The 14,364-nt window shown below is 42.8% G+C and overlaps 1 protein-coding gene across 1 annotated transcript in view; it reads left to right on the top strand.

Annotated features, from left to right (window-relative positions):
* gabbr2 (gamma-aminobutyric acid (GABA) B receptor, 2) overlaps nucleotides 1–7,347 on the top strand; it is a gene marked incomplete at both ends in the record, with an annotated part of 395,075 nt that extends 387,728 nt beyond the window's left edge. Inside the window, 1 exon segment of the mRNA XM_080442500.1 lies at nucleotides 7,182–7,347. Coding sequence (XP_080298626.1) covers nucleotides 7,182–7,347 — 166 coding nt within the window.
* Between the last annotated feature and the right edge of the window lie 7,017 nt (nucleotides 7,348–14,364).

Raw genomic sequence — 14,364 nt, 5'->3', positions numbered from 1 at the left:
TTATATACACACATTATAATATATATCTCTGTACACAGATATTATAAACTGGTCTTAACATTCCCTCCTGTTGTTCATTTAATTAATACTTCTGAACATCAATCACATTTTTCTTGCCTTCACATTTCAAAATGAACATCATAACAGGATTTTTATTAATCAACCCAACAACTCAAACATTTGCCTCTTCGCTTCCAGTGGCCTTGGGACTAACTTTCTATGTCACTCTCAAATAGGGCTTGAAAGGAATACACACTCTCGTGTGGAGTGGAGCTCTTGGGACACATATCGTCATCAGTCTGAGACAACGCCGCATATGTCTGCACGACCTTTTCATTGACCATACACTAATGGTTTTGCTTTGCGTCACTAACATTCTTGGAATTAATGTCATCTGAAATAAAAAAACACAGCATGTCGTTTTTATCAGAAACGCAGACCCCTCCACTCGCAGCAGTCAAAAGGTCAAGAGTCCATCTATTCTGGACGGCCATTAACGACGCTGACTCAACTCACGGTTTTGGGCCTCTTCAATTGTCTTTGTAGCATTGAGGAACAGGCTAAGTCTATAGTTAATTGTCTCTACACGTAACATAAGCTTTCCCACTCCAAGATGGGGAAAGAGAGACAAACCAACCTTATTGGCACGGGATACCAGTGAGATTGTATTTTTCTTACAACCTCCAAATCTTAGTTGATCTAAACAAACACGGGGGAGTCAGCATTAATGTCTGTTGACAATTGTGTTCGTTGATCTGACCCTTCTTCACAGAGCCAGCGTGGACATAACAAAGGTTATGCTTCCGAGTGACATACAGGCTTAACAGTGCTATTTAGGGCGTATTTCAACTGATGGTACGGTTTACACGGCAAATAGCTGCTGTTGGTTCAAAGTCATTTTCTCCCAAGGCTCACCAGCGATATTGGATTTCGAGGCATGTCACTTCTCATGACCAGTTGTGTGAAGCAGATATATTTATATGTGTGCAAACATAAACATTCATAATTACCATTAGTCTTAGCGATTTGATTAGCGTAAAAATATACCCAGCATTTAGATTTAGACGGTGAGAAACATTTTCGTCAACACTCCTCGATTTACGAGTAACTTTAATAATACAAATATATATACACTCATAGAAATTATAAAACTCACAAAAATACCAGGGGTGTAATTCTAAGTGTAATAGGAGTGGGGAAATGGGGATTATTCTAATGGGGGTCTTCTCCAGGTTTGGGTCTGACCTGAGCTCTATCCGCTAGGCCCCACCCTCTGCTGGTTTTACCACTTCCTATTACTGAATGTCTGATAATGTTCGCACCAATTTGCAGTGGCCTTTTGTGGATCCAAATAACACGTTTCACAGCAATTGTGTTGGTGACCAGGACTCGGAACGGACCCTCTCAGCGCAGAGTTGGTCCTGGTCCTTTCGCTTGATGATCTTTATCACGGCATGCAGATCACCAGTGCTTCAGTCCCTGTAGGGAGAGAGAAAAGACTAGACAGATAATTTGCACTTTGGACTTTATTCGCTTTTAAATAAAGTAAACATCCAGTTTCCAGTGTATTTTCTTGATGTACAACCTGTGCCCTGAATGTTCTCCATAAGTGGGAGTCTAACTTCTTTACCATTAACAATTTCAAAAGGGGTTGGGCCCTGAGTAGTATGGACTATTTTCATGTAAAGCTCCACTAATGTGATGCATTATGGCTATGGCCGTTTTGTCACATCTGTACTTCAATCTAGTTTTACAGTATCATCACTTTTCAATAAGTGGAAATAATAGTCTTACATATGGCCTTTCGTTACCTTTTCATTGTCTAAAAACATGTACAAAACTGTTTAGCATAATTTTGAAAATTATAAGTGTGAAAATGCTGCTTAATTATATATTATATGTGTACCATCCCTCCTGTTTGAGATATGACCTATGGTCATGACTCAACTTCAGATCCTAAGTGTGAAATGGTCTGTGTCACTGGTGGCAGACATAACAAATAAAAACTCCCATGTGAAGCGCGACTAGGTTCCTTTGCTATCTTATCTACATAAGCGTTTCCCAGGCGTAAAAGTACTGGTCCTGAGTTTACTGTGCAGCAAAAAAATAAACAAAGTAGAAAATGCAAAAATATCACAACGAACTCTAGTGAGCTGAGGTTGAGTACATATCAACAAAAAAAAACAAATTTTACACAGGTTCCAGGTCTTAACAAACCCGTTAAACCCATAAATTTGCATCATGTCTCTTAGTCTTGGGCTTTTGTGCATGCTGAGTGAGTGGCCTAGGAAGCTAGATACTTTATTGCCCGTGACCTGTAAGTGCTTTAAGAGCTTACTTGTGGTTTTCCACACATACCACACGTGTGGGAGATGCTCCCAAAATAAATCAACACAAGAGATACCGTGAGACAAACTAAGAAACGTGGCCTCAACATTTTGCTATTTCCCTTGAGAAATTGGCTGGACTTAACAAGCCCTGTGGATACTCAAATGAGTAGAAATACTTAAAAATTTTGTACAGATACTTTAAAGTTCCCAAACTGAGTAAAAATACTCTAAAATGAATCGTTTGGGCTTCTCCTTCTCTCTCTTTCTTGGCTGGACTTCACACGCACACGCACACACACACACACGCACACACTCACGCACAGGCAGGCTCACTGGAGCGCACACACACATTCTCCAGTATGGCGTCTCTGTCTCTCTGTCTCTCTCTCTCTCACGCACACATGTGAACACACACACACATGCGCACACACAGACAGTCAGACAGACACACATACAATCTGCACATTACAGATTTCATTTCAGACTCATGCATCACTTCTATAATATATATATTCTCACTCCTCTCACACACACAGTCTCTGACACTCTCCAACGTAAGTGACGTCATTCCACATGCTCCAAACACACACACACACACAGTCTTTTCGGTACATGAAAACTACACACATGCACGTATACAAGCACACACGCACGTCATAACCCATTTGTTCACACTACTGTTGCTACCCTTCACACTTTACATATAGTACATATGTATTACACCCAAACACCACATTCACTTACAATTCATGTACACTAACACCTGAACACACATGCACACTCTCTCTCTTCCTCCTTTCATGCAGAAAAATAACTTCTAGGTGGACTGTACTGCCATGTACTGTGATTCTCATGTTGTTACTAAATAAAAATACATTCATCCACACACACACATACACTCTTACTCTCATTTAAACATCACTCCTTACATGTCGTTGTGCACCACGACATGGAATTTTGAAATGTTTAAATGATTACTGCATCTATTTTGGGGCATTCATACAGATCACAAAAATGCACATTCCACTCTCTCATTTACACATCTTTTAGACAAAACAAAACATGTTCTTCTTACTACAAAACTCTCTCTCTCTCGCTGTCGCTCTAATGCGCACAGCCTCCTATCTTCTTCTCTTTCTCTCTTCTCTAATCATCCCAGCCATAGAAATTGCATGACTCGCAAACAGCCAAATGGCCCGCAAAATGGCCCTTACGACCACATATACAACATGAGTTGGGGGCCCTTGGTTGGCCTTTCTCTTTCCTCGTATCATCCCATCCATGTACTGTTGTGCTTGATCTACAATCAGCCACAAAGTGGCCCATACAACCACACCTAAAACATGAGTTGGGGGCCCTTGGTTGGCCTTTCTCTTTCCTCGTATCATCCCATCCATGTACTGTTGTGCTTGATCTACAATCAGCCACAAAGTGGCCCATACGACCACACCTAAAACATGAGTTGGGGGCCCTTGGCTGGCCTCTCTTCTTGCCCTGCTTTGGCTTATCTCCTTCGTTGGTAACATCGACTACAATCACTTGTTTCACAGGAGCACCTGTATCTTCTTTTTCCTTCTCCATATTAGCAGTCAATTACTATTATGTGGGTGAAAACTTAAATATGTGTGGTTCTTATAATGTTGTGTTCAATGTGTAGAAATTATTTTATTCACTGTAAAGATCTTGTTCTTATCCTAACTGAGTGTACAGTATTTCAAACTTTATCTAGGCACTGCTGTATACTGGTCAAAAACTGTATCACACCCAAATATTCACCACGTTCACCACGTGTTGGACTAGCCCAGGGGATCAGCTAACTTATCACATTCAAACCACACACCGTACACCCCTGAGAATCTTATGGGGGTTATACAAGATATATAGACTAAACATAGATAAAAGGATCTGCCCTGGAAATTCCACCACGTGTCGACTTGCCCCAGAGGATAAATCACTGAATCCTCTGGAGGGAGTTATCAGACTCTTTATCTTAACTACCGTGACTCTCTCTTGAACTCACACAAAACTCGTTCTCAGTATACTCTTGCAGCTAATAAAATGCAGTGGCTTTCGCCACTACAACACAACTAGAACTGTAGTTGCTTATCTATGCACAACTACAACACACTTGTCAATATTACACCTTCGTAATAACAACAATATGTCCACACCAGGACCACTTACATGTTTCTTATAGGCGTGTGATCACGTTCAGATTTCGGCAGTCGTTCGTCGAAGAGAAGATTCCAGACTTGCTTTGAAACACCGGCCTGGTGCGTGAACCCAGGACTTCACAGGGCTAATGGATCTGTGGCTATCGATAGACTTGCGATGCGTCCTCTTCTCCTCTTCCAAAAACGACGTAGAAATCCGACACGAAGGACCAGTGAATGTTAGGTATATGATCGTAAATCAATAAACCCCCTTGCTGTTTGATCACACACAGATAAAGAAGACACGTGACACACGTGATCTCTTTTACTCGTACGAGGATTGTAACAACCATGTATCTCACTGGACACGATCCCAAATTACAATGGCGCACCTCCCCTCTACCAAGCACTTTATTATCAAAAGAGAGGAGAAAGGAGGAGACAGTGGAGTGGAAATCTACTAGCTGATAAGGACTGTCAGACATATTACACATTGGATTAATACATTGCAGGAATTCAATTAAATGAATACAAATCAAAGAAAGAACTTATATACACACATTATAATATATATCTCTGTACACAGATATTATAAACTGGTCTTAACAGCTTGTTTTTCTAGTCGCTTGTAAATTGTTTGGGCTTGTTTCTAAAGTGTAGTAGTTTAATTGGGCTTGTTTCCTAATGTTGTTTAAACCAACGGTTCTCAAACATTTTCATGTCAAGGACCCCGAAATGTATATGTATTATGTATTTGTAGGTGGACCCCCCCCCCCCCCCCCCCAATTGAAAACATTTTGTGCCAAATCTGCCCCTATAAAATGTGTGTTGTTAAAATGGTGTTATTTAAAATGTTTCACTTATTTCCTCAAGATTTTTTGCAGATCTACAAGCTCACAGTAGATCGGCTATTTTCAAATAGACAATGTATATATATATAGGTTCAAAGTCCTAGTCGCTTTTTTTGGACTTGTTTTCATAGACCTGGTTACTTATTTCTCTTGCAAAATCTGGCAACACTGCTTGAGAGACGGGAGGGGGGGAGAGAGAGAGAGACAGAGTCTCTGGGAGGCTTTACGTAACCAGTGATTTACAGCAGCTCTGAAAATAGACAGGGAGAACAGAACAGAAGTAAAGGAACACTCGCAGCTATTCCCTCATGATGCCGCATGAATGTTTGATCACATGAAGGGAAGAGAGATGAAGAGGCAGAGAGAGAGAGGGAGAGAGAGAGAGGGGGGAGAGAAGGTGGGACAGACGGATGTGGTGGTAAAAAAAAGGGAGACGTTTGAGATACAGAAGCGATATAGAAAAGCAAAATGCGTCAGAGAGGAGAAAAGGGACAATCAAAAATTTGCCTGGCCCGATTTACGTTCTCTTTTAATTGCATACGTATGTCCAAAATATATAATTAACACGTCCCGTAACTGGATACCGAGGTTTCTCTGCGATGTCACCCTGCCTTCCGATTGCTTAACCACTTAAAACCACCCCATTCGGATGCTATCGATGCATTGAATGGGACATTATCACGTTTTATCAGACCATTGAATGGGCGAAGTAGGCGACATACTGACCTACCCGCGATTCATCAGACCATTCATTGGGTGTTATCAGGACATACTGACCTACCGACGGAGATGACTTAAAAAGTTAAGTTTCAGTTTTTCAATGGTCTGATAAAACGTGATAATGTCCCATTCAATGCATTGATAGCATTGAATGGGAAGGCTTTTGAATAGCAAAAATAGCAAATCAGTCTAGATTCCAGGCTAGGTTTCCCGGGTCCCGTTCCCCAAATAGTCTGTCGACATCATGACCATGCAAAACCTTTGTCCTCTGCGTTGACATTTTGTGTACTGTAGTTTTTTCGTGTAACAGAGTAGTTTGATATTATGGTTTTAATATTTTTACTTAAGTAAAAAATACTTCTTCCACTCAGGACCAGTTATATTTCTAAGTTCACCCCCTGTGAACAGAGTTCTTAAAGGCCTCTATCGCTGGAATGAACAATAATTTACATAACTGGCATTTTGGTTATGTAATTGACTTGCACATGGCTGCTGATAGCTAGTGGTGAGGTGCAGCGCAAAAAGCATGAAATGTTATTTCTCTTCTTTTTTGTCAGAAGATCCCTGTGGCCTGGTGGCTGCTGGGATTGGTGGGGGGAGCGGAAGGGGGGAAAAAGCTGCCTGCCTGGGAGTTAGTGATAGTGAGTAAGGGGCCATGTCGACAGAGAGTGCCTTTTGAGCTGGCAGCGGCCTGTCTACCATGCATTTGTATGGTGAAGACGCGCTGGTGAGCTCCTCTTCCCAGCGCACAAGCATCGCACCATCCCCATGGCCGGCGTTTTAATTTTTTTGGGTGCAGTGACCCGGGCGCTTCAAGCTGGAAACTTTTGCAACTTTTTTATCCACCTGACCATATCTGACGATCCGACTGAATCGTTAGCGCAACCATGGGAAGCCCTTGTTTACTGCTGTTTCAGCTAAGCTACTTGTGCTAATAGATTAGATGACAGGACGTTTGAGCAGTGAGCACCACAATGGTTGATAGGTTGGAAAAGTGCCGGCATCAAAAATACAATGTTAATAATATATTTTTGTGAACATAAATGACGAACACGCAATATCCGAGCATCTTCCTGACTGGTTTCTCTGTCTGTCTGTCTGTCTGTCTCTCTCTCTCTGCCTTGCAGCATACAGCGTCGGCTGTCCTTGCAGCTTCCCATCCTGCACCACGCCTACCTGCCCTCCATAGGAGGGGTGGATGCCAGCTGCACCAGCCCCACCGACAGCCCCGGCTCCAGCCCGCGGCACAGACACATGCCCCCGTCCTACCGGGTGATGGTCTCCGGCCTGTGATCTTCATTCAACATCCCCCTCCCCCAACCCCCCAAACCCCATACCCACCAACCCCAAACCCCCTCTCCGCCCAACCGCCCCACCTGGCACTTTGCAGAGGAGACGACGACATCCGTTGGTTCTTTCTTTTTTGTTGTTTGTTTTTTTTCTACTACGACAAACAGACTGATGTCATCAGCGTAGAGGAGAATTTTTTGTCTCTCAGAAACCAAGAGGATGGGGGAGGGGAGGGGAGGGGTGGGGGCGATGGGGGGACACGGGTCACTTTTCATACCTCGACCCCCACCCACCTACCCTTTGAAGAACTTGATGCCCTTTGTTCGGGGAGGGGGCGGGAGGAAAGAGGATGGGCGCCAACCGGATAAGACCCCGACAGTCTCCCCCGACGACCTCCCCCGGTGTTTATCTGCTCCCCTTCCCCACACATTTAAACATAACAAACATACATACACAACATATCTGTACACACACACACACACACACACACACACACACACACACACACACACATCCCAGCAGCAGAGCAGCAGTGGGCCCAGATGTGACCTGTGTGACCTGTAGCCTTACCTGCTTCAGAGGGGGCGGGGCGTGGGGAGGGTCCTCTTTCTTCTTCGACGTACCGTACATACGTATGTTCTGTACTGTACTCTGTACTGTACTGTACTCTCAGCCAATGTGTGAGCTTGTTGTTCAACCTGAGTATTTCACTGCTTCTATGACTGGATACCGTCCGGCGCGGGAACCTAGGGAGGATGGGGTCCTTGACTGCCGGGAGTTCAATTTGAATCCCCCCCTGAACCCCCCGAACACCGGCCCCTTCTCCAGCCCCCTCCCCTCCCTCATCCTCATGGAGACATGTAAATATCACCCAGTTTCTGACTATGATGATGCACTGTTAAGCTTTGGCATAACGCTGTGAATGGACAACCTGAAAAGGGGGCAGGCAGTGTGACTTTGGGGGGGCTTGTGATGATAGGGGGGGCAACAACAACACTATGATGACAATACCATCAAACCATGGGATTTAACAAAGCATTAGGAATATATCATCGTCTCTGTCGGGTGGAAACCTCAACAGTCCAACGCTGTTACCTTTCAGGATTCAAATAAAAAAAACTAAAAAACAAAAGCAGCAGATCGACAAGCTCGATGATGATTTTTTTGTGATGCCGTAGTATGATCAAGTAGGCCGTTAATTTACGAGGAAAACCCCCCCCCACAAAAAGTTAAGATATGGAGATAAGAGGTTTCTGCCCGACAGCGACGATATATATTAAATGCAATTTGGTTTGTGTAATACTACCCCCCCACTCCATTCCAAGTGTGTGTCGATTCTGTTAAATGCATTGGCCCGTGGGCAGTAAAAGTTTAGATTGTAGTTTTTAGAATTTCCTTTTAGTCTTTTGTCTCAGAATGTCAACAGATGCCGGGGGCCAATTCTTTTAACGCGGAGTTAAGTTACACACACACACACACCGACCGCTTTGCTAAATTTGCACCAGTCGTTTTTCTTTTTCCCTCAAAAGATCACACATCAACCTTTTGCCAAAAGGCCTTTCACATTTTAAAACTCGCCTAATTTGTCCTAAAAAAAAAAAGAAAGAAAAGGAGAAATGTGCATGATGTACTGTATACAGAATACTTGCTATGCCTTTTAACGCCGTCCCCGAGGCAGGGCAAAATAGAGCTACAAACACGCCACAAGGTTGATAAGTCCACAGTTCTTCTCCTGTGTGTTGTACGCCAAAATGTGCACACCGTCGGTACACACATAAACCGGAAGAGGTGCAATCTGAGGACTTAGGTGCTTTTCAGAAAAGGTGTCAATGACTTAAGACCCAATTTATGCTCCGTTGTGTGTCGAAAATAGCAGACCTACAAGCGGACAACGCGTACAACGTATGCGACACGCTGTCAGCTTGTAGGTCCGCTATTTTAGACGTGTGGCCAATTATGACTCTGCCTTTATCTGGTCATAGCTGATAAATGTACAGCGATCTCTACCGTATTGGTCTCTGTTGCGTCTGTCCAAACTAGCTCTTGTTAACGAGGCCAAACATGGCTTACGTCAATGATATACACTATAAGTCCAAATGTTTGAGGGTGACCAGCTTGCGGCCAGTGTTGACCGTAGATGACGGCTCCTCCTCGAAGACACCCCGAGCTGGAAAAGATGTAGGTCCTGCAGCATTATTTTTTTATTTTAATGGTTGACCAGAGTTTTCCATGACTAATGGTTTTAAAAATGCAATGAATACATGTGATGTGACCTCACATAACGGAGCCCCGTCCGGCTCGAGCTCCAAGCTCCCAAGACGCCGGTCGGTCGGTCACAACGGACGATGCCGGTCACGACGAGAAGAGCATTAATAAGGACCGACACGGGTGGGGGTTTCTCTAACAACAATACTGAAATGTCATGAAAAGAGTATATATATATATATATATATATATATATATATATATATATATATATAAAATCACTTCGCACTTAGCAACATTGAACATACTTACAGTAATAGTTGCCACATGGAAACGTGATTCTGTGCAGTCGATCTTCTTCGCCCGACAAGGTTGCGAATGACTGAGCGAAAACGGCCGTAGTAGGCATACAAGTATGTACAATACAAGTAGTGTTGTCCTTTGTAAAATTGTCGTCGCACAGGAAAAAAAAAACTAAGTAAATCAACTCCTCCTTCTGACAAAAAGAAAAACGACGTTTATCATCGACAGTCTAAAGAGATTTTCGATTCTCGACATAATATGTTTCACCATTGGTGTCTTGGTTTTTAGTTTATTAAGGCGTCGTGTTGAAGCGCTGTGCCTGTTGTCTTATATCGTAGCCTACAGGAGCCACAGTACTACAGTAGGGTGGTTATCAATGGAGGTGACCGGGGCAGCCCTACGACATCAGCTAACACATAACTGTAAAAAATCAGTGGTTCTCAAAGTGGGGTCCGGGAGCCCCCAAGCCGGTCCCTAGCTTAAAGGATTGATAGTTAGGAAACCAAATGAGACACTTGCAGGTCTGTAACTCTGAGAGGATACAAGTAGAACCACATGGACCCTTACGGGTGGTCCATTTGGTTCCATTTGTGCCCTCTCAAAGTTATCGGTGGGGGGGCGGGGGGATACCAGACTGGGGTCCTTTAAATAAAAATCAAAACAAAGCTGGGGAACCACTGGTGTAAATTGTACAAGCTGTCATAGATTTCTACTCACTGAACGCCTCAATGCATCATGGGACCGTGTGGGAGGAGAACTCTGGGAAAAGGTTCTTGCTCCAAGGCGGTGGGACTTTTTGCTGCAAGGGCTGCTGTGGCGTCCGTCCGGCGTCCAGAACACGGCGGTCGGTCAGCCTTCGCCCGGCCGCCGGGGGTTTATGAGAAGGGGGGCGGGATGGGATAGGGCGGGTCGAGAGGCGACGAGGTCGTGGACACTGGAACTGCTGTTGCACACCTGAGCGTGACTTCCTGGGAGAGCTCCTCCCCTTTCAGCCGTCCCCGCCCAAACCCCCTCCCTCCCTCCCTCCCCTTCAATGTGCACAAAGGCAGGAAGCACAGATCTCCAAGGAAGCCAAGGCTATACTCCTCCACCTACGCCAACCATCGAACAACAACAACAACAACGATCACTTTGACGATAAAGTGAACGAGAGACCACTGGGAAGGTCGACTGTTCCTTCCCGAAGAACAAAAAAAAAGAAAGAAAAAAAAATATGGTGACACATTTTATATATTACATTATATGTGATTGTGTACAATTTGCTGATGCCCTGATGGTGGTGTCCTAGTATGGAAATATTTGGTATTTGGCTTTCTCAAGACGGCATGAAATAAAATGTATAATTCACATAGAGTTACCTCTGTTTTTGCGACTACGTGACAAAATCCACGTTTGTTATTTCCATTCTCTTCACCTCCGATTCTTTTATTTTTATTTTGATGTCCTGGACAAACCGTTGGCTTTAAGTTCTCAGAACCTCTCGACTAAGTTATATTCTAGTGTCATTGCCAAGAGTCTCAGTGGAACAAAACGCTCAACATCCTTTTAGCTCGAGACCCAAAAGAGAATGTTGGTGTATCCGCGGGACCCAAACTTTCTAACTTCTGAAAACGTGATTTGTTTTATATTTTATCTTTTGGGAAAATACAGAAATGTGGATATGTGTTCGCGGCCCATAAACATGGTTCTGTGACCCCCAAAATGGGTCCCGACCCACCGTTTGGGAAACGCTGACATTACATTTGTAAACAACAAATACGGTACATGGATTTGCAGTTACAGGCACTGAGTCAATAGGATAATAACACAAGCTCTGACTCGTTAGCTTATTAAAGTCAATTCTAAAGGAACTGTTCCCTGACATTTACGGTTAATCAGGGGGCGGTCACTTTTCCGTTGTCAGTCCGAAATGCCAAGCAGCACCATTCATTCATCAGATTTATTGTTCTTTTCAGTTCATTACTGCGTTGCCCTGAGTTTTTTTGTTTTCTATGATCGATTTCACCTTTTAATCCTCAGCAGACTGACTGAAGTATAGTTCACATGCAACCGCGATATAGTTCAAGGGCTCATAGTTTTCCTCTAACAAAACGGCGTTGTGCTAATAGTTTGTATTTGTCAGAGGTTCTCGAACATTGTTTTCCTTTTTCCCCTTCCGTTCCACTTAAACCCTAGATACTTTAATGACAGGACATCTAATACCCTGTGCTGTATTCTAGGGTAGCGGGGTATTTCCCTCTACACACCAGTGGTTCTCAAAGTGGTGTCCAGCAGTGTTGATTTCGTCCACTAAAAACTATGACGACAAATGTTCGTCGACTACCTTTTTTCACTGACGAAAACTAAATAAAAACTAAGCTATGATGACTAAAACTAAGACTAAATATATTGACAATTTCTTCAACAAATGAAAACTAGACAAAAATGTTAGTGAGGGACTAGTGGAGAAGAGATCCAGTAGAACTAAAAGACGAGTCATTTTATGTTTGATTGCGCTCAGGTGTTGCGCTCTGAAAATAGCAGATCTACAAGCTCACAACGTGTCGTGCTGTGACGCGTTGTGAGCTTTTTTCAGCATGCAATCAAGTGTAAAATCAGTCATTACGACGCCATCAAGGCACCGCCAAAATGCATTATAGTCGACTAAATCAACTGTAGATTTAGTCGACTATAATCTTATGATATTTAGTCGACAAAAACTATAACATTTCAGATGACTAAAATATGACTAAAACTAAATGCAATTTTATTCAAAAGACTGACTAAAACTAAATAAAGATATGCTGTCAAAATCAACACTGGTGTCCACTTTGCGACCCTCCTGGCATCCTCGAGGTAGGTTCCAAATGGACCCTTACCAGTCTGTAACTCTGAGAGGTATTTTTTGCCGGATGTTCGCCCCCACACAACAGTGACTAGGGTTCAAGTGGTTAAAGATAAAGACGAGTTGGTGTGTATCTTCAACACGTTCTCGCTCCCAAGACGACGAATGGGTGACGGCGTTGAGTCGGCTGAAAGACGGCGCGCTTCCGTCGTTTGAACAGTTTTATGTTTTTTTTTGCGGAGCTGCGTTACCCTTTTTTTAGGGTTTTGGGTTTGAGAATGACATGAAAGGGTCCACCCCCGCTGTCACGTCAAACGTTTGGCGTTTTGGTCAGATTTGTCCCATAAAGTCACTGTAAGTACGTTTTGGGAGTGAGAATATGTTGGTATCTTCATGTCTTTGTGTATCATTATCATCATCATCATCAGGGTTTCTGGAGAACATACAGTACATGATGTGTCCAAAAAATTACGAGAAATATCAGTGGGAAAAAACACACCAGTTCCATAATGTTGCTGTTTTTTGTCATTTCCATATGTGGGTATCTCATGGAAAAGATTTCAGTTCAATTTAGAATTTTAAACCGTGGAGTAAAAACTATCAAAAAAAAAACTATATACGTATATATCGTCTCTGTCGGGTGTAAACCTCATATGTCCAAAACTGTTACTTTTCAGCATTCAAGTTAAAAGATGGCAAAATAAGCGTTTCGAGCTTGCAGATCTGCCACTTTTGATGCTTTTGTGTGACAGTATGTAGTATGATCAAGTAAAGCGTTGATTTACTAAAAAACACAAAAATAAAAAATATGGAGATATGAGATTTCTGCCTGACAGCATCGATATACAACCTAAGTCAAATGCAAGAGGGGCAATAAACTTCTTTTTTTTTTTCTTATACCAGAAAGATATAGAGAACTATATATATGTAAAAGAACCTTTACGTACATTCTCATTTTTACATAAATAGAAATATTGACGTTCACAAATGATATCACCACGATGATACTTGGAAGTCTTTTTGTTTTGTTTTTTATTTACAGTATCTGTAACTATGTTACTGTATGTACAGATGAGGTATAGATATGAAAAAGTTGTATAAAATAAGTATCACACTTGGAACACATGACAGTTTTTTATTTATTTTCTTTTTTTCTCCAAGCCATTGGTTGTTATGGGGGCGGGCAGGGTGGGATGTTTTCCTTTTTTTTGGGGGGGGGGGGGGGGGGGTATCGTTATTATTTTATTGTCTGAATGTTTCTGGACAGCCTTTTACTTTTCACATCATCGTTAAATAAAGTGAGACTGAAAAATCGAGAAAGAGATGTTGTTTGGTTGGTTGGTTGTGCAGGGTATTAGGGTTGGGATCCTTTAAAACATTTTACGATTCATCCGCTTCATCCGATGGTGCCAGCTTTTTTTTTACCTTGTTTTGACGATCTTTGGAGAGCCGCAGAATGCCCGTTTTGGGCATTCTCCGTTTTGGGCATTTCCTGCTGAGAGCAGTTTTTCTGGGCGAGGCTTAACACCTCACCTGATGACACGCTCAGGTTAGTTTCAGTGATGTCATCAGACTGATGGCATAATTCTTAACTACACCAGTTTTCTGCCAAGGTGTCTATGCTATACCCTAGAGTGCACCGCCATCTTTTGGCCAGTGTCTCATGCTGCTGGATTCCCTCTTCCTTT

Source organism: Gymnoscopelus braueri (assembly GCF_963280865.1).
Source record: "Gymnoscopelus braueri genome assembly, chromosome: 11".
NCBI classification, from domain to species: Eukaryota; Metazoa; Chordata; class Actinopteri; order Myctophiformes; family Myctophidae; genus Gymnoscopelus; species Gymnoscopelus braueri.
This window is presented reverse-complemented; position numbering and strand designations above follow the sequence as displayed.